This window comes from Rousettus aegyptiacus, unplaced genomic scaffold (assembly GCF_014176215.1).
Source record: "Rousettus aegyptiacus isolate mRouAeg1 unplaced genomic scaffold, mRouAeg1.p scaffold_m13_p_7, whole genome shotgun sequence".
In the NCBI taxonomy this organism is placed as follows: domain Eukaryota; kingdom Metazoa; phylum Chordata; class Mammalia; order Chiroptera; family Pteropodidae; genus Rousettus; species Rousettus aegyptiacus.
In genome coordinates, this window is record NW_023416310.1 from 18,967,464 (window position 1) to 18,991,017 (window position 23,554).

The 23,554-nt window shown below is 37.1% G+C and overlaps 1 protein-coding gene across 9 annotated transcripts in view; it reads left to right on the forward strand.

The window, feature by feature from the left end:
* The window catches only part of LTBP1 (latent transforming growth factor beta binding protein 1), a 337,195-nt gene that overhangs the window by 251,943 nt on the left and 61,698 nt on the right, over window positions 1-23,554 (forward strand). For 8 of the 9 annotated variants that reach the window (XM_036224209.1, XM_036224207.1, XM_036224206.1 and 5 more), the window contains 5 exons: window positions 2,085-2,207; window positions 7,635-7,757; window positions 9,996-10,118; window positions 16,246-16,368; window positions 21,340-21,465. In XM_036224209.1, coding sequence (XP_036080102.1) covers window positions 2,085-2,207; window positions 7,635-7,757; window positions 9,996-10,118; window positions 16,246-16,368; window positions 21,340-21,465 — 618 coding nt within the window. The remainder of the gene's footprint in view (window positions 1-2,084; window positions 2,208-7,634; window positions 7,758-9,995; window positions 10,119-16,245; window positions 16,369-21,339; window positions 21,466-23,554) is intronic. The other variant, XM_036224208.1, reaches the window with a different exon arrangement.

Sequence of the window (23,554 nt, forward strand, 5' to 3'; positions counted from 1 at the left end):
GATCCTGGTTCTATGCAATTACGTCTGTAATAAGCAAAGAGTAAACACATCAGGCTACCCTAGACATTTCAAGGCATTCTGCTGCATCGTTAATCATGGTAGTAGCCTAGCAAACTATAACTTTCACAAATATCTCATGAATATCTGTAACGTCTCTTAATTTACTTTAACTAGAGAAGCTATGGCCTTAAGCCAATCTTACTCTTACATTCTGCAGCCCCATAAGTCCCTGGTGCATGAATGATTAAAGAGAGCAATCCATACATTTTTCACATTGTTAACATTTTTGAAACCAAACCACATAGTGGACATGACATTTTTATGTTGCTGTCAGGAATTTTCATGCTTAGCTTCTGGGCTCACTCTGTCCCATTATTTACTTTGGCTCCAATATTTGGCTTCTTCTTTCAAGTTGTTTGCTTTCTGTGTTTACAAAAATGGATTCCCACAACCAAAGGAAGAATGAATAATGAATCGGTCTGGAAGTGCTATTTTTCTTGTCATGGAGTAGGGTCAGTTCACCATAATTCGTGCTTTTGTGAAAGTAGGATAGAACACCTAGGCAGTGCCAATTGTTCTCAAGATGCATATGGAACACACCCATGCGTGCACCCGCGCGCGCGCGTGCACGCACACACACACACACACACACACACACACACCCTTGGCCTTATTTTAGTAACGCTTTATTTCTGAATTCTGTTGTAAAACAGAATATAGTTTTAATGAAATGCAGTGCAAATGAATGCAATCTGAATTCTGGATGGCAGACGTAAAACTCGATCTCTGCTGTTAATGTGTTCAGGACTCTGCCTGTTGACATCGGGAGGATGGAAAGCTCTAATGCTTTTGTGATGAGCATTGTAAAATGAAATGAATGCAATCAGGAGCCTTTTCCTCCTTATTGTTTGTCTGCCTTGTGATTAAGCTGCCTTAAGTTATAGATTGCATATAAAATTAACTTAAATTGCGATGCCATGTATTTATAGCATTTTGTGGTTTGTTTTTCCTCTAAGTGTTTGCTTATTTATACTATATTATATGCCTTCCCACTACAACATACAGTGGACGTTCCCAAGGGCATTCAGATGAGGCACAGAACTCCAGTTTTTCCTTTGAATGAACAGTGTTCTCATTGGAGCTAATGAATGTTTGTTGAGTGAAATCACTGAACATTTAAATGATTACTTTCTACATAAGTACTGTTAGAAAATAATAAAATCAAACATAAACTCATTATTCTCCCTTTTACTGTCACTAGACTTAACTTTGTCTATACTGGAAACTTACAGTCAGGATAAAGGATGGGTTTTGGAGTTTATGGTGACTGGATTCAGATCTCAGAGCTGCCATTGCCTATGCGGCCTCGGGCAAGCTATTGAACTTCTCTAAGCCTTGGTTCCTTTCTTTGTAAAATGTTCAACTTCTCTGGATTTTGTTAGGATTAAATGAGATGATATATGTAAAGCCTTTAGTGTCTGTAGGCAGTTAAGTGCCTGGTAAAGATTAGTATTATTATTATTTGATCTTACTCTTCCGCCTATATCTTACTTTCAAACTGCTTAAATAGGCATATGTTTGTCCCCTAGATTATTTTCTATGATACCGATTCAGTACCATCTTAGGACATTTTATTAAAGATTTTTTATTTCACTTTTCTGTTATACTTTTTCCTGTGTTTGTTCTGGGTGATGAGTCATCTTTGGCCTCTGTGAATCTTCACATCCTGTAGAACTCATCAGTTCCCCACGTAGACCTTGACACATCTTTGATTCTTTGGAGTATTTTATTTTATAGGGGATATTGCTCTAAAACTCCCCTTTCCCCCTTCCCCTTACAATAAGTCTTCTTATGAATTTATTCATAAAAAATATTTGGTTCATTTTTGAGTTGCTTTGCAAAAACTGTGGTAAGGGATAGACCCATCAAACATGCAGCTCATACCAGAGCTTTTCCTTCTAAGAGTGAATTTGAAAGCTTATCTTAAAGAAGCCACTCCTCTTTTAAAGATCCATTATTTCCATTTCTAATTAAATTCAACTTTTTGTCTTTTTTCCCCCTTCCATCCTACAACATTCTTCAAGATGTGGACGAGTGCCTGGAACCAAAGGTCTGCACAAATGGGACTTGCTCCAACCTTGAAGGCTCCTATAGGTGCTCATGTCACAAAGGCTACTCCCCGACTCCAGACCACAAGCACTGTAAAGGTAAATACTGTGATCAAATTTCTCATTTTTATTTGAACTTCCATTAAGAGTCTATTAGGGTAACTAGCCTTAGAAAAGGGACCACGCTACCTGTCATTTATTTTGACTGAGCTACTTGGGGCACTTTTTAGTTGGCATCTTTGAAAGTGGCTAAATTCAGACCATATCTGTTTATATAAAGGAAGACAGTGTATTTTTACAGAGCATCTATAAACTATATATCTATTTATTAAAAATTTTTCTCATTACATAAATGATATATGCAGCTGCACAATTCTGTGAACATACTAAAAACATCATACACTGTAAATAGGTGAATTGCATGGTAAGTGAATTATATCTCAGTGAAATTGCTATTATAATTTTATTAACCAATATCACCCCAATAAATTTAAATAAATAAATAAATTCTCTATAAACAAAAAATTAAATAAAAACAACATATGGTCATTGTATAAAACTTAGCAAATGCAGAAAGGTAAAAACGATGAGGTATAATATCATAATCTCATTCAAAGATATTTATATCTTATGAATATTTACGGCCTGTGTATAATTTTGAATTCTGCTTTTTGTAATTTAATAGTATATGTAAGCATTTAACATCTCATTAATGCTTTTCAAAATTATTTTTAAAAGGCTACATAACATTCCAGCATATTGCTATATCACCATTTACTTGCTGTTCTTCAAGTGTTGAATAAACACTTTTTTCCCAATTTCTCATCATTATGTGAAAAAAAATTTAACAGTCTCATTTTTTTTAAAAAAAGAAACCTATATCTGAATTTTAGGATTACTTCTTTATTCACAGAAGTGGAATTATGGATAAGATGGTCTGAATTTTTTTTACTGTTTTGATAGAACACTGAATTTTAACTTTTAAAATGTATGTTTACTTTACAAGGTTTAATATTTGTAATGCTTGTTTTCTTTAATAATTCCCCGAACACTTCTAATTATTAAATTTGTTTCATTAATAAGTAATGTACCTTAATATAATCTTAATTATGTAATTATGATAACTTCTAATGAACAATTAAACATTTGTATTTCCTATTTTGTAAATTTATGTCGCCGTCTTTTCCCATTTATCAAATTGAAGAATCTCCCACTGGCAGTAGGGAATTCACAGACATCTGACATTTGCATACAACAGAATACCAGCCAGTCCCAGTGGAGCATGTAAAGTAGACCCGTCTTCCTTTTCTCCTGGTCCTTTTCCTCCTGGCCCACATCCACAGCTTTCCTACCTACTCCTTAAGCCAGGCGTCTTAGACCAAGTTAAACATGAGAATCATCTGAAAGGTATTATTTCTTCCCTCATACACAGAGTTAATGGTGGATGAAGGTCTCAAACATTAAAAGTCATTGTTCATCTTTATTTAATAGCTATATCTAGTTTATTGCCACGTCCTGTGATGTGCCTTTTTTCTTCTCAATGTGCCTGCTTCTTTTGATCAGCTTATTCACCAAAACTCTTGTAATCCATCCTTCCTATTCCAAATTAATTTGTCACTACTGCTTTATTTAACTTGCATTATCTGAGCCATCCAGATTGATGTCACAACTGCCCTAGGAATATTCTGTGCTTTGCAACCTTAGATAATTAATCTCAGATTTCCAGACCTCATGTCATCCCTAATATTCAGGGATTGGACTCTCTAGGTGGATAGCTCTCAGAGTAAACACATGTTGAATGAATGACTCATTACCACTCCCTTACTCTTGGCCATTGGCATCTCAGCTGAGGCTGCTCCTCTGTAATAGGTCTCCCTAGCACTCCAGAATTCACATCATCAATTGACGCCATTCCTAGGAACACTCATATTTTTCAGTCTGTGAGGCACTCTGCTGAGCTGCTGCAGAAGCTTCTCTTCATCCTTCTTTCCTTCCCCCAGTGCATCAAGGAGCCAACATGTTCCAGGCACTGTTTTCAACTGCAGATGTTACTGAGAGGCTGTGATCTTTCAGAGAATTTTGATTCCTCGAGAGATATGCAAACCTGCAACAGATAATTATAGATAATAAACTACCAAATGATGAAGGGTAATGTCATCAGTGATGCCACATACCTCTGACATTGTGAGGACTAGGGTTCCTCACCTTTGTGCTATTCTTTCCAAAAGCCTGTCACTCAAGTCTAATCATGAAAAAAAAAATCAGACAGATCCAGACCAGGGACATTCTACAAGATTCTGACTCATACCCTCAAGACAAAACAAGAAAACAAGAAACACAAGGAAAGACTGAGGCAACAAGACACTTAAGTGTAATGTGGTACCCTGAATTGGAATCCGGAACAAAACAATGACATGAATGGAAAATCTGGGGAAATCCGAATAAAATCCAGAGTTTAGTTCTTTTTAGGTTTTTTTTTTTTTTTTTTTTTTTTTAAGTAATATATCAGATTGTGGCTTGGACACTCAGAGGCTGTGTGAGCTTAGACAAGTTCTCTTCCCTAAGCCTTACTTGCTCATCTGCAAAAAAGCAACAATAATGGTACCTACTGGGGTTGATGTCAGGATTATATAAGATAATACAGAAACAAAGATAGTACATGGAGATTGAGAACGTAGGGGCGGATCATGTCGCATTGTAGCTGCTAATGTTATTTGCCAAATTATAAACATGTACAAAGTTCTATTAAGGCCAAGAAGCATGTGACTAATTCTGCTTGCGTGCTTCTGAGAGGTGTTGCCATCTGAACTTTGTTTTAAATTATTGAATACAAAGGGGGAGAAAAACTTAGTGGGCAGAGAAAACAGCACATGCCAAAGCCTGGAGGTGGGAAAGGGCTGTTATCCGCACTGGCTGTTTAACCTTACCCTCTCCTCGGAGTCTCCTGTGGTAATTCCTTTGCAGTCTGGATTGAAACCTACATATACACTAACTGTTTCCTTACTCCCAAGAAAAGTCCTTCCTTCTTACAATAATAAATTATGCAACATTCTTTTTCTTTAATTATTTCATAATCTTTCCCAACCACATCAGCTCACAGATGTCAAATTCTTCCCGGGTCATAAATCTGTCCCTTATTTAACATTCTCGCAACTCTGCCCATCACACCTTGCTGATAGTCCTAAATATTGACTTTGTCTTCGCCTCACTAAATGTACTGATGACTTTTTTTCAGGTTGTAAATACATTATCTAATGTATTAATTAATTTCCACTTATTTCTTTGTAGATTTCGTACCTATGTCTTTGTATGTCCCTATACCTGTACACTGTAGTACTGTATGTCCTAAATTTATAAATAAGTAGAAATAGTCTCTATTTTAACTCTGAGCTGGACTTGTCATAGTAATATGTGCAAAAAGTCCCTTAAATATCTTTCACAGAGAATGATATTTTCTATTTCTCTCTTGGCACAAAAGAGAGAAGATATTCATCCTGTGTGCCTCTTTTTTTGGAAAGCTTTCTTTTGTCATAGGGAGTTTGTCCCTCATCTGAAAAGAAAAATGCCTTTTTATCTATAGAACTGAACTGCCTCCGTTACCCTTGGTTGTTTTAAGTGCTCAAAGATCACCTTATTCAAGATAACTGGGTTGCCTCAAGTTTTTCCAAATGTGTATGTCATTACTTATAATGAATTACTTCTGACATTTTTCCCAATATAAATGAGTAACTTATGTAGGATATGTCTGGCTCATCCTGACGGTACTTGGAATGGAGGGTGTATTCATGCAGCAGACATCTTCGCATGGGAATGCTTAATTTGTCATCTTCTTTGAGAAAGTCAAAAAGAGTCCAAGGCACTAAAAATGTCAGACGCTACATGAGATCTAACCAGATACATGAACTGTTATTGGTCTGAAGTTCTTCAGCGGAGAGATTGCTAGTATTTTGTAGAATGTGCTGAAAGAAAATATGGTGTAGGCTATTCTTTACTGTCGACCACTCCTAAAGCTAATGGACTTAGAGCGTGTTGGAAGGACATAAAATAGTTCTTAAAATGAAATCCAGCTTGCTTTTTAATTTCTCTGTTGGCAGTCAGTAGTTGGTAGCCAGGACTTATTTATAAATAAACAGGATGAGTAACACAATAAGTGAAACAAAAGTTTCTAGTAAACTCATTTCTGCATAAAATTAAATAAATAAGAAACAAATTCCTGAATTCCAATTACATTAATAGTTTATGTAAGCTTTTTCAGGAAATATGGGATAACCCAAGACCTTGTTTATATCAGGATAAAATTCAAAAGGTTAATGCCTCATGAGAGGTTAAGAAATGCAACTTTGCTCAGGAAACAGGTAATTGTCAGTAATACTTGAGGGGAATGACCGTACAGTTAATTGAATTCCCCTGGGAAAAACTTTTAGATGCATTTTAAATAAGATATTTTGTGGAAGAAAACAAGTCAGACCTTGATCATTAAGACACAGTTTTATTAAAACAAATTCTGCTCTTTTTAGATTACGACTCCTTTCTCCCCATCTGAGTCTAGGGCTGGTATGATTTTCATCTGTTCAAGACAGAATTATCTAATTAGATTAGAACAACCTAATGGCCAAATAAAAACAATTAGAAAACTAACCACTTATACCATAAGTGTTCTCAAGTAACTGATGAGACCAGTTCTTTCTACATTTGTATACATGACATTTTTTAGAACACTTATAAAGGATTATATTTTCTCAGTCAATAAGTTTATGTTTAATCAAGGCATTTAAAAAAATTCTCACCATTTTCTCCTTTGGCATTCCAGCAGCTGTCGTCATATCATTTTGCTTAGCTTTCCTTGTTTCTTTGAAAATAAGTTCAGTGTCTTTTAATACGAGTGTTTGACCTTATGCTTTTCAGCATCTTCTAAATACAGTAGAAATGTCTATTCCTCTCTATAACTGTCTATATTTTGGTTTTATTTTTAAAATTCCTGGTAGAGTTTTTATTCTACCTTCTTTCCTGAAACTCTACAGGTCTACAAACTGCCAGATTGTCATTATTTTATACTTGAGTTTCTATCTTCTGTTTTCAACTCTAAAAGATTTCATATTGTGTTTATGCTCTATCTTGAGTATGAGAGAGATGGTGAAGGGCTTGATGTTATATTAAAAGTTGCTGTAACTTTCTCATAAATTTGTCTCTAACAATTTCCATTCTGTAGTTCAGCATACTGAGGTTTATATGAGGAACACTGGTGGGCTGAATCATGCTAAAATTTATAAAGTCTCATATAGGAAATACTATTGTTTTTGTAATCCTTACCTTAGGATGCATTGTAGAAAGTGTTGCATTCTCCCGAGTGGTTTTTTTTTTCTTTGTTTATAAAATTTTTTGTTGTTGTGTCTAATGCCTAAAAAGACCAGCATGGACATGGAAGGCTCTGAGGGCACTAGCTTGGTTTGTGATCCCAGAGTTGGGCTACATGGGTCTTCTAGATATGACCTTATTTATAACAGTTGTCATTGTTTGTGTTTACAGATATTGATGAATGTCAGCAAGGGAACCTATGCATAAATGGACAGTGCAAAAACACCGAGGGCTCCTTCAGGTGTACCTGTGGGCAGGGGTACCAGCTGTCGGCAGCAAAAGACCAGTGTGAAGGTAGGGGTGTGACACCATGCACTACTGTGATTTCAGACACTCGGCCTGGAAAATCGTGCACTCAGTAAAATGAGTGTGTCTTTGAGAAACTACATAGATGTTGATTACGCTATAGTGCCAAAAAGCAAAGGACTTAAACTTAGGTCAGGAAAGTCAATAAAATAAAATGAGAAAAGTTTAAATTTGAAAAATATGATGTTATTGTGAACAATAGATGAGCACTTATATTAGGAAGAAAAATTATGGCTCCCTGTAACTCCTTACTACAGAAAATCAATTCTATTAAATTCATTTAGAAGTTTTACATACTAGAATTTCAGTAATTAGGTTATTGTATTGACCTGTTATGCTATGGAATGTTAATGACCAGAATTTTTGTGTGTATTTAGCTTTTTAAATTTATTCCTTTAAAAAAAATTACTAAAGATGACTTTTCACCAAGACTGAAATAAATATATCTCATTCTTACAGATGATAGTGAGGATTTTGGGTCATGTTGGGGTTGACTTTAGACTTAAAAATTTTTTTCATTGAACTTTATACAAAATTACTTCATTTCTCAATAAATCTATGCATCTTGAGCTTCAAGGTATTACGGTATCAACTGTGACAAGCACAACTGTGTTCTTGAAAAGAAATGTCATTTAAATATCATTTAGTTAAGAACAGACTACGCACTATCCAAATCAGTTTTATTATAAGGAAACAAATCATTTCCCTGTTTATATATAAACTTTGAATATTTAATAGGTAAAAAGGTCTCCTGAGATGGTGTTGTTAGAGACAATATATGACGGCACCACAAAGAGATCTACCAATATTATTATAACCTTCCCCGATTATCCCTTTCTGGAATGTAGAAAGTCTTTACAATATCTGGGCTAAAAGTGGAGAATATTAGAACACACATAAGCACACTCATTTACACAAGAGAAGTAACTGGTTCTAGAGTCTGAGTTCCTCTCAAAGTCTTATACTTTTATAACTCCTGACCTTAGTTAGTTTATCAAATGCCTACCGTGCAGAGAAAACTACAATGTATAATAAGAGATGAGGTCTCCACATAGTGTAATAAGCTCATAATATTCATGGTCCTTTCCTTTGAGGAGCCTGCGATATCACCACCAGAGACATGCAGAACCACCCGCCAGGTCATCAGTAGGGCAAACCAATCTTAGGTGCAAAATGCTGTGATAACCAAAATAATGGGGACGGCGATGGTGCGGGGTCCCTGTGGAAACCGATGTTTGTGTTTACTCATAAAATCACGTTGCCAGAAGCAGATAAATATACTCAAACATTATAAACAAAGCCTATTAATAAACACGAATTGAATGCCTGCTAATTGTAATATACTAGGTTACGTAAGAAGTAATAAAGGCCGCAGTGGACATAACCCCTGCCCACAGGAAATTTAAAATCTAGTGATGAACATTAAGTCAATGATGAATAATTAAACTCTAATAATGAAGTCTGATTTAATTGAATACATGCAGTATATTGTTGTGCTTTTTGTATGTGGATACGATGCATGTATGTGTGCGACCCTGACTCAGGACTGTGAGTCTAGAACGAATAATCTCTAAACCAGGTATATGTAGATTAAGGAAGAGAGATTCACCGGCCATGTAGACTGGGCTGAGAGGAGGGAATGGCCATTAGGTTTGGCCAGAAAATCATTGCGATTGAAAGAGATGGAACCAGAACATTGATGATTAGGGGGCCGATGTGTAAATTAGTGAAAAAGAAATGATGTGTGTGTGATGAGGCTCTCGGTCAGGGGTCAGAGTCAGCGGTCTGATACTTAATAAATAGGTAGTGCTAGTTTCCAGTAAAACTTTATATCCAGTAATAGGCACTGAGCTGTAGTGGACTGCTCTCTGCATCAGACTATTAGAGGCCTAAGTGTTTTAAATTCAGTGTTATCGTAGAATCTATAAAAGAAATCTGAGAAGTTTAGTAGAGGCTTACAGATTACAGCAGAGTATTTTCCAATTATCAGTGAACAGTGGAATAAATATATATAGGTTCTTAACACATTGATTAATATTTTAAGTTCATCTGGACTTTTCCTTACTGGGGGATTAATGACTTTTTACTAAAGATCAGTTTAATTCACACAATGAAAAATCTAAGTTAATTATAAACAAGATAGTTTATAGACTCCCTTTGCATGAATAATTAAAAATGTTTGTAAAGCACCATTTTTCCAGTTTCTTTCTCATCTCTTGCTTATAGATATTGATGAATGCCAGCACCAGCATCTCTGCACTAATGGGCAGTGCAGGAACACAGAGGGCTCCTTCCGCTGTGTTTGTGACCAGGGGTACAGAGCATCCGCCCTTGGGGACCACTGTGAAGGTGAGAATCGCTCCTGATTTCAGAATCAGAAATCAGGAAATGCCAGAATCAGAGGGATATCTGGGAGTTATCCAAGCGTCTGTCCTCTAGCCCAGTCTTCTGACTTTGCAGTTGAGGACATTAGGTCCCTGCACATATTTTCCCCATGATCACACAAATAATACAAGAAGGGAGCGAAATTTAGTTTTTCTTTGTATTGCTTGGAGCTGTTTTTTTGGAAGAATTATGCCAGCCGAATGGGTAAAGAACCAGTTTAACTTTTCTCAGCTGTAGAGGGTTTGTCTTGGGTATATAGTTCTAAACTGTAACATCTTAGTTATGCAGGACCAGTATCCAAATATTCCACTAAAGTAAATCCAAGTTAATTTTCCAGATAACCGAAATGTTTTTAAGAGCCAAACTTTAATTCAATTTTGAGCTTTTTGCATAAAATATTTCTAAAAGACATCCCATGTATACAGCATTATTCAGTCATTAGCTACTATTTTTTTTTTTTTTACCATTTTCAAGGATGCTTTAGTTTTTAATTTAACTTAATGGGGTGTTATTGGTTAATACATTATATAGGTTTCAAGTGTAGAGCTCCCTAATACACCATCTGTATACTGTATTGTATTCGCCACCCAAAGTCTAGTCTCTTTCCATCCTCATATATTTGACTGTCTATCATTAACCAGTTTTTCACTGCCTGCCATGGGTCGGAAACTCTTTGAAGTGGTCAGGGCTACTGCACCGGTCTGTCACCTATCTGTCACTTGTGAATTCTCTCTGTAATAGTTTTTGTCCAGCTCATCTGCTGGTTTGCTGAACTGAGACCCTGTCAGTTGTGAAACCAGAATGTGGCAGTTCTGCGCCCCACATGGAGAGTTAAGAGTTTCTGAGTGAGGGACTGAACCCCACCGGAAGTGGATGAACTATTCAGTGAATGGCTTTGTAGCCCATATTTCCATGGCCCCAGCTACTTTTTTGCCTCCCAAGCCCAGTCGGTTGGGAAGAATCCATTATAGTTTACAGCCTCCTGCTACTCTGACAAGAGAACTTGACACAAGCAGTCACAGGCTTTCCGGAGGGCATCAATGGCAGTCTCAGGAGCCGTGAACTCTACATTATCAGGGAATCAGTAAATCATCTTCTGACACCAGTGAAAAGTTGTAATCAACGTACCTTTTGCAAAATAGGCAAATGGTCAAATGATAAATAGGCAAATGATAAATCAGTGTAATAAAATTTGATTGTGTGAAAAACCGTGTTTGGGGAACATACAGGTAAATGTTAATGATCCAGCATAGTGGCATTCCAAGGTGGGATAGGCAGTCTTGCGGGGAACCAGTCATGGAAGAACCTGTTGTGGAGATAAGTGGGAGGCAGGGCACCTCGAAGGCACCGAAGGCCTCCTGCCCCAAACCTGGCCTAGCCAAGCAGTGGCCGAGCCACTGACTAAGTCCAGGGAAATGGGTCCTCATTAGGGGGCATGTTCCTCTGTTTTGGCTGTTTTTTATGTGTAACCATCTTATCAGAAGTCCAAGACTTTTATTCTAAAAATATCTATGCCATAAAAAGCCGAACAAACACTTTTTATCCAACTTGCTCGTCATTATTCATATATATGTTTATAAGATACTGTTATGTTCCAGGCGAAAGCTTCTTTTGGAGTTGTATAATTGGTGCTTTTTTTTTTTTTTTCATAAAGTCAGGGCTAATTTCCCTACTGTTGTAGGTTAGAAATAGGACTGGAGTCCACCCAACTAAGTCAGAATTCCCCTGAAACTATATTAGCACTCTTCAGCCTGCTAATTCACAACTGGTACTATTTCTGATCTTCCCCAGTGGTATTTAGCTGTAATTAGCTGAGCTATGACTGTTCACATGCCTCTCACAGCTGCGGGAAGGAGAGCCATCTTCCTTGTTGGCTTTTATATTTACATGTGTAATTTTCCTCTAATAGCTCTGGCACGGACCTTGTTTTCTTACAGTGTCGTTCTGCAGTCCTGCCGCGGGCCTCCTAGACTGTCTGTGCGTTCCGCACTCCGGCGTGCTCAGTAGCCTCTTAGCCTGTGCTAATGGGGTTACCTCAGCTGTGCTGGTATTAGCAGTCCTGGGTCTCAGCCTTCAAAGGCTCCGCCTCTGACTTGCTCCCCTTCCAGGCACCGTCTCTGATTCCACACCTGCCACAGCAGCTTCCCCAGCTCCTCACCGTGGTTGCTGCCTACTCATTCCTTGAAAAACCCGAGAAAAAGATTCCTGATTTCCTCTGTCTTCCTGTAGCCCCTCTCCTTCGGTCCTTTCTTTGTGAACCAAATCGAAAAGGTGGGGAAAAAGTGATAGTCTTTCTTTCCTTGTCAGAATCATTCATTCATGCATTCATTCGACAAATATTTATTGAGTGCTAAATATGTCCCAGGCACATTATAGGCACAGGACATACAGTAATCAACCAGACAGACAGAAATTCTTGCCCTCAAAGAGCTTACATTCTAGTGGCAGAGATAACGATAAACATGAGTAAGCAAAATATACAGTGTGTTAAATGGCAAGAAATGTTATAGAAGAAAAATAAAAGTGGTGTATACGGAGAGTGCCAAGGGAGGGAGGACAGTGATCTTTAAATAAGGAGGCAAGCAGGGGCCTCCCTGAAATGACGACATTTGATTATTTAGAGGCCCCGAGGGAGGGAGCAGGCCCCCTGGGAGGCATTAGCAGCTGACTGGGGCAGTTTAAACTTGTGGTGCCTGTAATGAATATTCGAATGAAGATACATGAGAGGCAGTCGCACCTGTATACTTGGAATTCAGAGGTGAATTCTAGGCTGGGTAGAGACATAGAGACACTGTTCAAAGCCATTCAGTTGTAAGACATCACCAGGGGAGTGAGGTCCTTAGAAGAGAGAAGTGATCCAAAGACAGTCCTGGGCCCTACAATATTGAGAAGTGAGGAGGTGGGTGGGAATAAGCAAGGGGGGTTAAGGGGGAAATGACGTGGGGAAGGAGGAAAACCAGAGTCCAAGAGAGGAAAGTATTTCAAAGAGCAGGGAGTGATGAGCTGTGTCAAACATGGTGCTATGCACGAAGAGGACTAGAAATTGACCATGGCCAGGCGGAGGTCACTGGTGACTTTGTCAGACTCAGTCTCAGGAGAAGAGTGATCAGGATTGACTGTTGCTTAAAGCCTGTTGCCCATGTCCTAGCAGTTATCTGTCTTTCACACCACCCTGAGTGGCAGTGAAGGACAGTCCCATGTTGGGCTCTTTTAATGTTCAACCTACTCTCTTTTCTTTTTCCTTTTGAAGATGGAGATCTTGCAAAAATAAATAAATAAATAAATAACCAGTCTCTAACATAATGCACTAAGTTTAAAAGTCTGCACAATTATTTTTGAACACTTAATGTTTCTTTTTCCTCACATTATTTCTCTCAGATTTTGGAAAATGAATGAAAATTCATTTTCACAACATTGACGTGCTTCACAACATTGAGGCAAACGTCGAAGGGAACGAAGTGTTTCTCTAGTTGCCAAAAGTCATATTCTCAGAATTTTCCTTAATTTTTTTTGAATTGAGATTTTTTTTTTTTTTACATAATGCTAATAACCAAATATGCCTCTTCTTCGTTATCTCAGTTTCCTACAGAGCAAAGAAATAAAGGTAGATCTAGTAACCGACTTGCTACTCAACACCCATTAGAATAGCCACGGAGCCACGAGAATAAATGTGGATTGGCTGGAAGTTTCATGCCCTGCCAGTGGGAGCGTGAAGTGGTACAGCCACTTTAGAAAACAGTTTCTTCAAAAGTTAAAGCTACTATATCACCCAGCCATTCTAGTCCTGGGAGTTTACTCAAGGAAAATAACAGCAGATGTTCACACACAGACTTAGGCATGAATGTGTATAGAAACTTTATTCATGATAGCCAAAATGCAACACTCCAAATCGTCATCAAAAGGCGAATGGGTGAACAAATTATGGGACATTCAGGCAATGAAGAGGAGTGAGCTATCTACACAACAGTTTGGATGAATCTCAAAAACACTATGCTGTGCAGAAGCAGCCAAACAGAAGGGGCACAAGGAAACCTTTTGGGGCTCTGGAAATGCCCGTACCTTTCTTTTTATTAATGGTCAGTCCAGTTTATTAATTTAGTCCATGTTCTATGACACAGATTCGTAAACAATAGACTAGAATTTATCCCCATTTGGTACAGTCACTGTTCAAAATCATGAAATTAGCAGGCAGTTGGGGCTTAAGTATTATTTTCACAGAATCTAAATCTAAAAGCCTATTGTCAACTTTTGTTCCACTTTTAGAAATCTTGTTATACCAAGGGTCAGTTAACTGGCAAATAAAACTTTTGTTGGCGTATTCAAACTTCGTAGGAGACGCTAAGTTCTCCATGCTGTTATCTGTCTTAGCTGTGCATGGTCATCACTATCTCTTTTATGGCAATTATGATACCCAAGACCATTAGGTTAATAAGAAACAGAGATTTTAAGGTCAGATTGGGAGAAGAGTCAAAAGAAAACATTACCAAGCTTTATACCTGGCACTATAGCATGACAACCGTACAAAGATATCTCATCAGTTCCTTTAAAAAAAAAATGACTGCATTTGCAATGACTTATGAACCCAGTAGTGGATCTCAACAGATATAAATTGATACAGAAATGCCTATACCTCGTTTATGATTACGATTATAAGAATATCTACATTTGTCAAACCTCATTGAAATAGACCCTTAAAATGCATTTTATTGTATGTAAATTATACTTCAGTGAAGTTAGAAAAACACACTAAAGTAAAAGTGATAACCCACTTCAGTGGTGATAAAGTCACATCAGCTATGTTTAACGGTTTAGGATTGATATTCAGAAACATTTTAAATCTGGATGGACATCATCATAACTTGGTACAGAAGTCAATTGATTGAGTAAGTTCTGTGAAAATTTAATTCGATGCCCCCTTATAGTGAACCAGACAATGAGAATTAGAGAGACTGCAACAGTCTCCATGTTTACTTCCTCCTGGAGCTTCCCATATGTTTTAGCAGCAATCATAATTATTTGCAAGAAATGTCACAATATGCCAAATTCCAAGAGAACAAAGAAGGTTTTGTTTCTTAGCTTTCTTCAGTGTTAATAATTTAAATACTGCACAGACAACAGAAGAGGGACCCGTGGAGTGTGTTATGAATAATGAGCTCTGACTAGGAGTAAATGTGGTACTAACCAGCCCTCTGGAGAGAGCTGCCTAGCGTTCATGCAGTGAGGGGGGTCATTAATTGTCTCACATGCTCATAGTCAAAACTCATTACTGGTTACGTAAACCATTTTTAGTTGCACATATGCTATAAATATATACATTAGAAAATCCAGGCAACATTAAACCTGTTTGTGACAGCTGCTAAGTCAGTGACTTCAACCAAGCTTTGATCTTGCTGAATCCCTTTCTGCCAAAAGCTCCTCTTCCCCCTCCCCCACGTTCCAGCCTGCTGTCAAGACGCTATAAGTAAATTTTTTTGTTACATCAGGCCTTCCTCCTTTGCCCTTTATGATTTCTCTAAATTCATGTGATACTTGAAGTTGATACTATTCTTTTGACAAGTAATTATATGTTTGACAGTTCTTATGTTAAATTGTTTTAGGCTTCTAAAACAATATTTCATGTATTCATTTTTATGAACAGAAATCGTTTTGAACAATCATGTCTCTTTAGGTGCAGGGACCATGCCAAATGCTTTTAAAATTTTTCCCATAATACATAATACAATATCTCGTATAAAGAGGTGCTCCGTATTTTCTTAACAATATGTCTTTAAAGAATATTTTTATTCTTTATCATCACCAAGAATATAGCCTAGTAAATTATTCTTTGTTACAGAATTTTGACTTTTCCTTTTCCATTTAATTCCATTTGATGTTAAAATTTCAGTTTATATATTGTTCAAAGTGAAAATCCTTTCAAAATGTTTCATTTTTGAAAAGCTCTAAAAGTTAAGCTGTCATTTATTTAAAATCATGTGTTATGCATGATGTAAAACAATGTCCCTTTGTGTGAGTTTTGTGTGTTAAGGCAAAGAATACCTAATTGTTTAAGATACAGTCTATCTAATCTAAAATTTTTAAATTGTGTTTGTAGATATCAATGAATGCTTGGAAGACAGTGGTTTTTGCCAGGGAGGATACTGTGTCAATACAGAAGGGTCCTATGATTGTACTTGTCCTGATGGATTCCAGCTAAATGATAATAAAGGATGTCAAGGTACTTCTCTCTCTTTCTTTAAGTCATAATTTATGTATTTCTTCAGTTCTTCATGCTTCCTGATGATGATCTGTGGTTTTACCACTTGCTTGATATGTAAATGAGCTATGCCCATTTGTATTGTTAAAATGTCTTTCTTGGGGCCTCGTCAAGTACAAGTAGTTCTCCTTTGCAAGGCTCCTTGGTATTAACTGAAACCCGTGTGCTTTAGAACTCTGGCCTTGCTTTGCATGCTGTGTGATAACTGGGATCACCTGCAATTTACTCTTTCTTCCAAGAGCCAGCCTTGGTACTTGATTCTAGATTATCTTTACAGCTTTTTTAGATCTTTCACAGGCATATTTCATTTTCTCCCCTAGCTGATATTTGTCTTTTTCCCTATCTCTGTTTTTATACAGTATCCAGCTTTTCCTCTTCCTAAAAAACCTCTTTAATAATTTGATCAAAGTAATGGACAGGATTTATATTTTTTCTTTTTTAAAAATATTATTTCAAAGCGCTATAACACTTAATCTCCCAAACAAGGTACTAATAAGAAAACAGCACTAATTATAACAACTTTCATTGAACACCAACTATATGCTGAGTGCTGTAGATACCTTATTTAATTCTAACAATTTAAAAGGTAGGTTTTCTTATCCATTTTTTGTGCGTGAATAACAGAGAAGATAATTAGCATGTTCCTCCCTATTAAGTGGTAGAGCTTTAAACCCACTATCTTTTCTCACTACTATACCCTACATTGCCATACCAATTATTCTTGAATTTATAGCCCAAAGAAGGAAGACCATGAGATTCAGATATTTTTCCTAGTGCAACACATTGAGCCATTGTTGATGCTGAGACTGAAACTTCAGATTGTTTAGATTCTGTGTCCCAACATTTTTAGCTATCTGTACCTGGCTGCCCCATAAGCCTCCTATATTTATTTGTCTTCATAAATCCATGCCTATTTTTCCACTGAAAACTCACACTTGATATCTTTATACATATTTATTTCTGATTCTTAGATAAATATTTTTTCTTATCATTCTTCCATCATTATGGAATTCTACAATGTGTCTCAAAATAACAGAAATGAAAATTGTCGAAGTTATTTTTTATTCACTGTTACTGAACGTGTATGACTTTTTTATTTTAGATTGTCATAAACTATATCTCCTTTCCCATGTCCCAGATAACAGTACTCTTGAAAGAGAAGATGGTTTCTACTCTTTAAAACAGGGCATTGGAATAATGTTACACCCTAAATGCATATCATTATCCATACCTAGCTGTGTATCACTGAGATACAAAAGACATGGGCCTTTGCCTCAAGATATTTTATTATTAATTCCCTTACTGATCCCAAGATCTAAATACAATACTGTGTTCCTCATTTGAGATCATATATTTGCCATCATGATTCAATAAGGTGAATTTAAGATTTTCAGTATTTCCAGTGCAGAATTGAAATGTACTTGGATTTATGCAGTAGCGAAGGAACATTTGAATTATAAATTTATGTGAGAATATCTATTTTGGGACTTTTACATCTTAACAAAAAGAATCTTGATTTTTATAAAAATGCCAAGAGATGCCTCCAAACAAACAAACAATCTGAATCCTGTTTTTATTACAGACTTTTTGGCTTAAAAGTAATATTTTCTTGTATCTCTCTTGTCACAGTTTTTTTTGTTTTGTTTTTTGTTTATGTTTGTTTGTTTTGACCAAATAGAGGCAAAACCAAGTCTTTGCGTAAATGGACCATGATTTGATATTGCAAATTTTGTTAACCATCTAGAGTTAAATCACAAGAAACTAATTTAGTCATCTGATTCATTAATAGTGTTACTGTCTTCTCTCAGTACATTAATTTTTTTTTGTGATTTGATATCAACTCTCAAACATGGGACTGTTCCATATATATGATGCTTTTTTAATGATTTAGCATTACTAAGTTGACTCCATGACTGCATTGGAGAGTCCTGCTCTTCAGAATAAATTAATATGTCTGCTTTAAAAAATTTAAACCCCAATAAATAAAAAGTATTCCCAAAGCAGGTTTAATACCATTTAATAAAATCATGTGTGAATCTGCTGTCTTCTGTCAGAGGTTGTTTATGATGGCATGGACACCTACCTTGTTTTGAATCATCTTTTTTGGCTATGTTTCTGAAAGCAGCTTTGCGTTCTTTTTGATCAAAGTTAGTACCTGTTTCTATCTAATCCCATGGTCATGTCAGCATTCTGTAGATTGGTGTAGATTTCAGTTTGTTTGAATGCTGAAGATATAATTGATGAAACAGTGCTAATAACCATGGGATGTGTTTGAATAACAACATGTGATAGGCGTAAACTTTTAAACCTCACCTAATGATGTGAAGAAAGTTCCAAATCGGTAAGGCATTTTTAAATGGAAATATGTTTAAGAGTCTCTTCCCCCAGCAAAATTAGTGATGCTATACAGACAGTATGGAAATTCCATGTTAATCGTGTCTTTAGGAATGTGGCAGCATGCATTTGAGATTCAGAGCACACTCCGGTTTCACGTTTTGACTTACACATGCCAAATTGTGAATTTCTGTGGAATCTCGGACCCATGAAAGAAACCCAACTTAAATATAGTCTGGCTTTCAGCTGAGTTACTAGCAGCATAGTTTAGAAATGCCTCAATAAGTACAACCCAAATTGAATGCATATGTTTCTCTTGTTCCAGATATTCATGTTGTTCTTTCTTAGCGGTTTCCTGGAAAAAAGTCTGGGAATTCGTTTTCAGTTCCTGTCATCAAACTTTTTATATAATTATTTGTTAATCAGTGACTTCTCTTAATGCAAGAACTTAATGCACATTGTACCCTGTGAGACATTGCAAAGTAGGCAGCTCTTAAAGGGACACACTGAGGCACAGGACAACCTCTAGAGCTTCGCAAATATGGACCTTGGGCTTGATTGCTAGACCGGTGGGACTTTGTGGCTCCCTTTTGCCCAAATAGAAGTAATTCTAGGCAACAGGTTGGAAAGAAAGAATGGAACTGAAGATTCAGAGAAGGTCAGAGTTCAAAAGAGATTACCGATCTAAGGTATTATTAATAGAGAGCAAAAATGAAAGATATCAGAGATTTTTGCAAAAGCAGTGAATTTTTCAGTGTGCATCAAATTGAGAAATAGTTAAGTAGAAAATGATTTATTTCTCTTCCTTGAAATATTTTAAAATTAGTGACAGCAAGAATGGAAGGATTTTTAAGAAAATGAGTAATTCCTGCTTGGCTTATTATTTTGATTTAGCAATGAATAGGCCAACTAGTCTGAATTATGTGGCAGATGGAAGGATAAAGAGTTCAGGATTAATACAGAGAGATGGATAAATCAATGATATTGCCAGAATTCATGTTGCACAATGAGATCAGTGTAAAAAGGAAAAGCCCCAGGAGATCCTGGATGCTGGGAAAGGGATGACTTCCTGGTGGAAGAGAACTGCAGGACTGGTGGCTTTGAATGTTCTAGAAGTCACTAGGAAAGGCTCATAGCTTTGTAGTTATTCATGCTGGTTCTGGCCTTCCCTATTATATGGTGAGCTTCATAATGGTAAGAGCCCCATCCTGTTCAGCATTCCCATAGGAAGCATTCACTAAGTGTTTTTAATGGAACTAAAGATGGGGCTCTAAGGGGGTGATCAAGGACCTCTTTAGTAAGAGATAATGGATGGTCTAAGAGACTTCAGGAAGATAGGAAAATGGCCTTAGTAGGACTGCTTGCCTATATGGTGCTGAGGACCTGTGATAGTTTTATGACCACATTTAACTAAGAGAACCTTAGCCAGTCACTGTTCGGTTAGTAGAGTATGAACATAACTATGAAATTTTGTGGGCATCTATAATACACTATTAACGTTCTGTAGTAGAAGCTGGAGACTCAGAGTTAAAATGTGCACTTCTCAAGGAGAAATCAAGATAGCGAGGGACATAGAAGAATCGAAAGAATTAAAACACAGTGTAAAATAAACAGTTGCGTGTGTTTGCACCAATGTGAACAAATGAGCTATTCTCCAGGATTGTTTATGTTGTCAGGTTGGCTGCTCTTAGCCAGTACACTTGGGACTGCCTTGAAGGATCACCAAACTTACACCAAAACCTTCATGCTTTATCGGTGTTCAGGCGCGCATTCTGACTTTGGCCACGAGAAGCATAGTCACTCTTCCCTGAGAACAAGCAGAGTGTAAGGTGGACAGCACAGTATGACTACAGCACGGTTTGCTCACGAGTTGGGACAATGGCAGCTACCACCTTTCGACCCTTAGTGTGTTAGGTACCGCGCCAAGCAGTTGACCCGCATTCACCTATTTCATCACTAAGCCATGCAAACAATAGGAATTTTTAGACTTCTCTGGTCTATAAGTCCTTTCTCTTGTATTTTTTAAATCCATTTTCAGTGAAATATAGATTGGAGTCTGTTTCATTAATATAGTCAGCAGGCACTAGTGAAATGTAGTTTATGAACCAAACACTGTAAATGAGATGAGCCTATCCTTGCTCTTCAGTAGTTCACACCCTAGGGATCAGTAGGCAGGGATGTGACAGGGGCTATGGGCCACAACAGAGTTGTGTACATGGCAGCCAGAGAGGATAGGAGGACACAGTTTTCTCACGGGGGATGAATATTTCTCAGAGGGGTTGTCGATCCCATTAGACTATTCCTCAAGCCTCCACTCTGTCTAAAATAAGGGTAGCTTTGGGTCGAACCTGTGTAATTGCCTTTTTTTGGTGGGTCAAAATGGTTGAACATTGGCTATTTCATATGATTCAACCTAGTTTCTCTCTCATGGAAGCCCGGCTTGTCTCATGGTTGGTCTGCAATATGTACACATGGTGTAGTTATGCCACGATACATGTGTCTGACAATTTTGTAGTAGATTTTTTTACTGTACATTTGATATCATAGAAAAACAAAACATTTTTTTTCAAGTATATGGAAATCTCTTTTCAATTCCAGATATAAATGAATGTGAGCAGCCTGGCCTCTGTGGTCCTCAAGGAGAGTGTCTAAACACAGATGGTTCTTTTCACTGTGTCTGTGAACAGGGTTTCACAATCTCTGCAGATGGCCGTACATGTCAAGGTAAGATAAACCATAAGAGATCATGTTGTTACGTGATAAAGCAGAGAGGAGATTGCTTTCTATTTAAATAGACGAAGACTCTAAGACACTAAGATACTCACAGCTTAAGATCTCCAAGCATATATGCATCAAGATGACTCCAATCCAAAATCATAGTTCAGAGATGCTGAGAGTTATATATAGGATAACTTGAGGTTATGATGGTGAAAATACTCACCATCTGGTACTGAATTAATGAGTCAAAATGCACAGGAGGTGATGATTTAGGTGCATATGGGAGACCTAAAGGAAAACTCCTGGGTGTAACTTGAGACGGTGACTGTTTTGATTATGCTTCGTATAGATCATCTCCATCATTCTGTTTAGAAAAATAATGTCTTGCCTGATTTCTCTGCACCATTGTCAGCAGAGATTTTCAGAGTTACTCCTCTAATATCCTGAGCTTGAAGCCAGTATATTTTCTTACCTGTCAGTATTTATTATCCCCTAAAGCTAATTAAGTTAAGATAACACAGTTGGTTTCCTGTTTGCAGCCTCTGTATGTCTGCAGGGTTACAGCACTGATTATATTCATAAGATTTATGTTCTTGATGACATTATAGTTTGATAAATTGAGGAATAGTTCGTCTGAACCTTTTTGAAAGTAAACTGAGAAAATACCCAGGATCATAATTTCAATCCATCTCTTTACGAATCTAGGTTATCAAAACCCATTCAGCAACTTTGGGACAAATTGAAAGTCCTAAACTCTGGGAAGCAGGGAAAACAGCTATTTTTTAAAGAAAGAAATTCTGATGGTTCTGTTCTGGGCCTATGGTAGTACCCAATTTTTTTGCTCTAAAAAAATAGTGCAACAGGAAGTATCTGCTCTCCTTGCTCATACCAGTGTGGAACCAGGCCGGGAAACAGCAACCAGGTTCATCTGAAACTAATTATTATATTGGGAAGAATAAACTGATCTTATAAAAAGCAGGAGATTGTTGAAATTACTCTCCTGCTGAGCAGACAAAACATCGATGCCAGATTTGGCTTCAAGTGTAAAAGAGATAGTGCAGGGTGTGGTTTGAGCAAGCAGATTTTGGAGGGGTTTGGAAGCGATCAAAAGTTGGGAAATGGAGAAAAACATCATAAAAAGGTGGCCATGAGAGATTTACAAGGACTCCATGTTTCCGTGGTTCGGTTTTATGTTAATTTTTTGCTTAGAGCTCTGAGACCAGGGCTCTTAAGAAAGACATTGTGAATGCGTACATTCTTCTGGAGAGGTCACAGCATCTGAGTCACTGATGGAACCAACTCAGAGAGTGCACATTTCCCTGCATTCCAGAAAGACGCAGGTTTGCCTCTTCAGTTAGCTCTAAGTCATGGCTGGTAAGGGCTTCCTTCGCTGAAAAATGGTCCCAGTTACAACTGCCAGTAGTTGCGCCATGCAAAAACCATGTTCAGAAAGAGTAAGTCACCTCAAGTGTTCCCTTGTCAAAACTGATTTTCCAGAAGAATATACTCATATAAATATACTCACAGTTGTTTTTTTCTTTTGCACTTATTAATTTTTCTTTAATTCTGCATCTTTTTAAATACTGATTTTTGTAACCTGAGAGTTACAGGATCACTTTAATTTAGTTGCAATTCTAATTTTGTTAGGAATTTACTTGGCAAAGACTTGAATTTAAAAATGAGTTTTTAGAAAACTACTGGTGCTTGGTGAATTACTCTACCTTGGTATACTCTCTCTGACGCTTGGTCCATTTTTTTTTTTTTTTTTTTTTTTTTTTTTGCTCCAGAAACTGAACAATTTTACAAGTAATAAAATAGGTAATTTAGGATATTGTGCTGATAGATGGCAGTCTAACTAGAAGTCTTTGTAATTATTAGGCATGTTATTCCCTTTCTAGAATAAGCTCTGCAAGGCTTTCATTTATTATGAGCTTAATCCAGGATGTTAAACTGATCCAAATTTCCTTTTGTTGGACTGAAACTTGTGGCAGTAGCATTATGTCCTGGTTCTACCCCTGGCTGTGGTATAGGGTGAAGCCGGCCCCTGTGATTGACATTTAGCTCTGGAGCCTATATGCATAGTACAGCAGGTCCT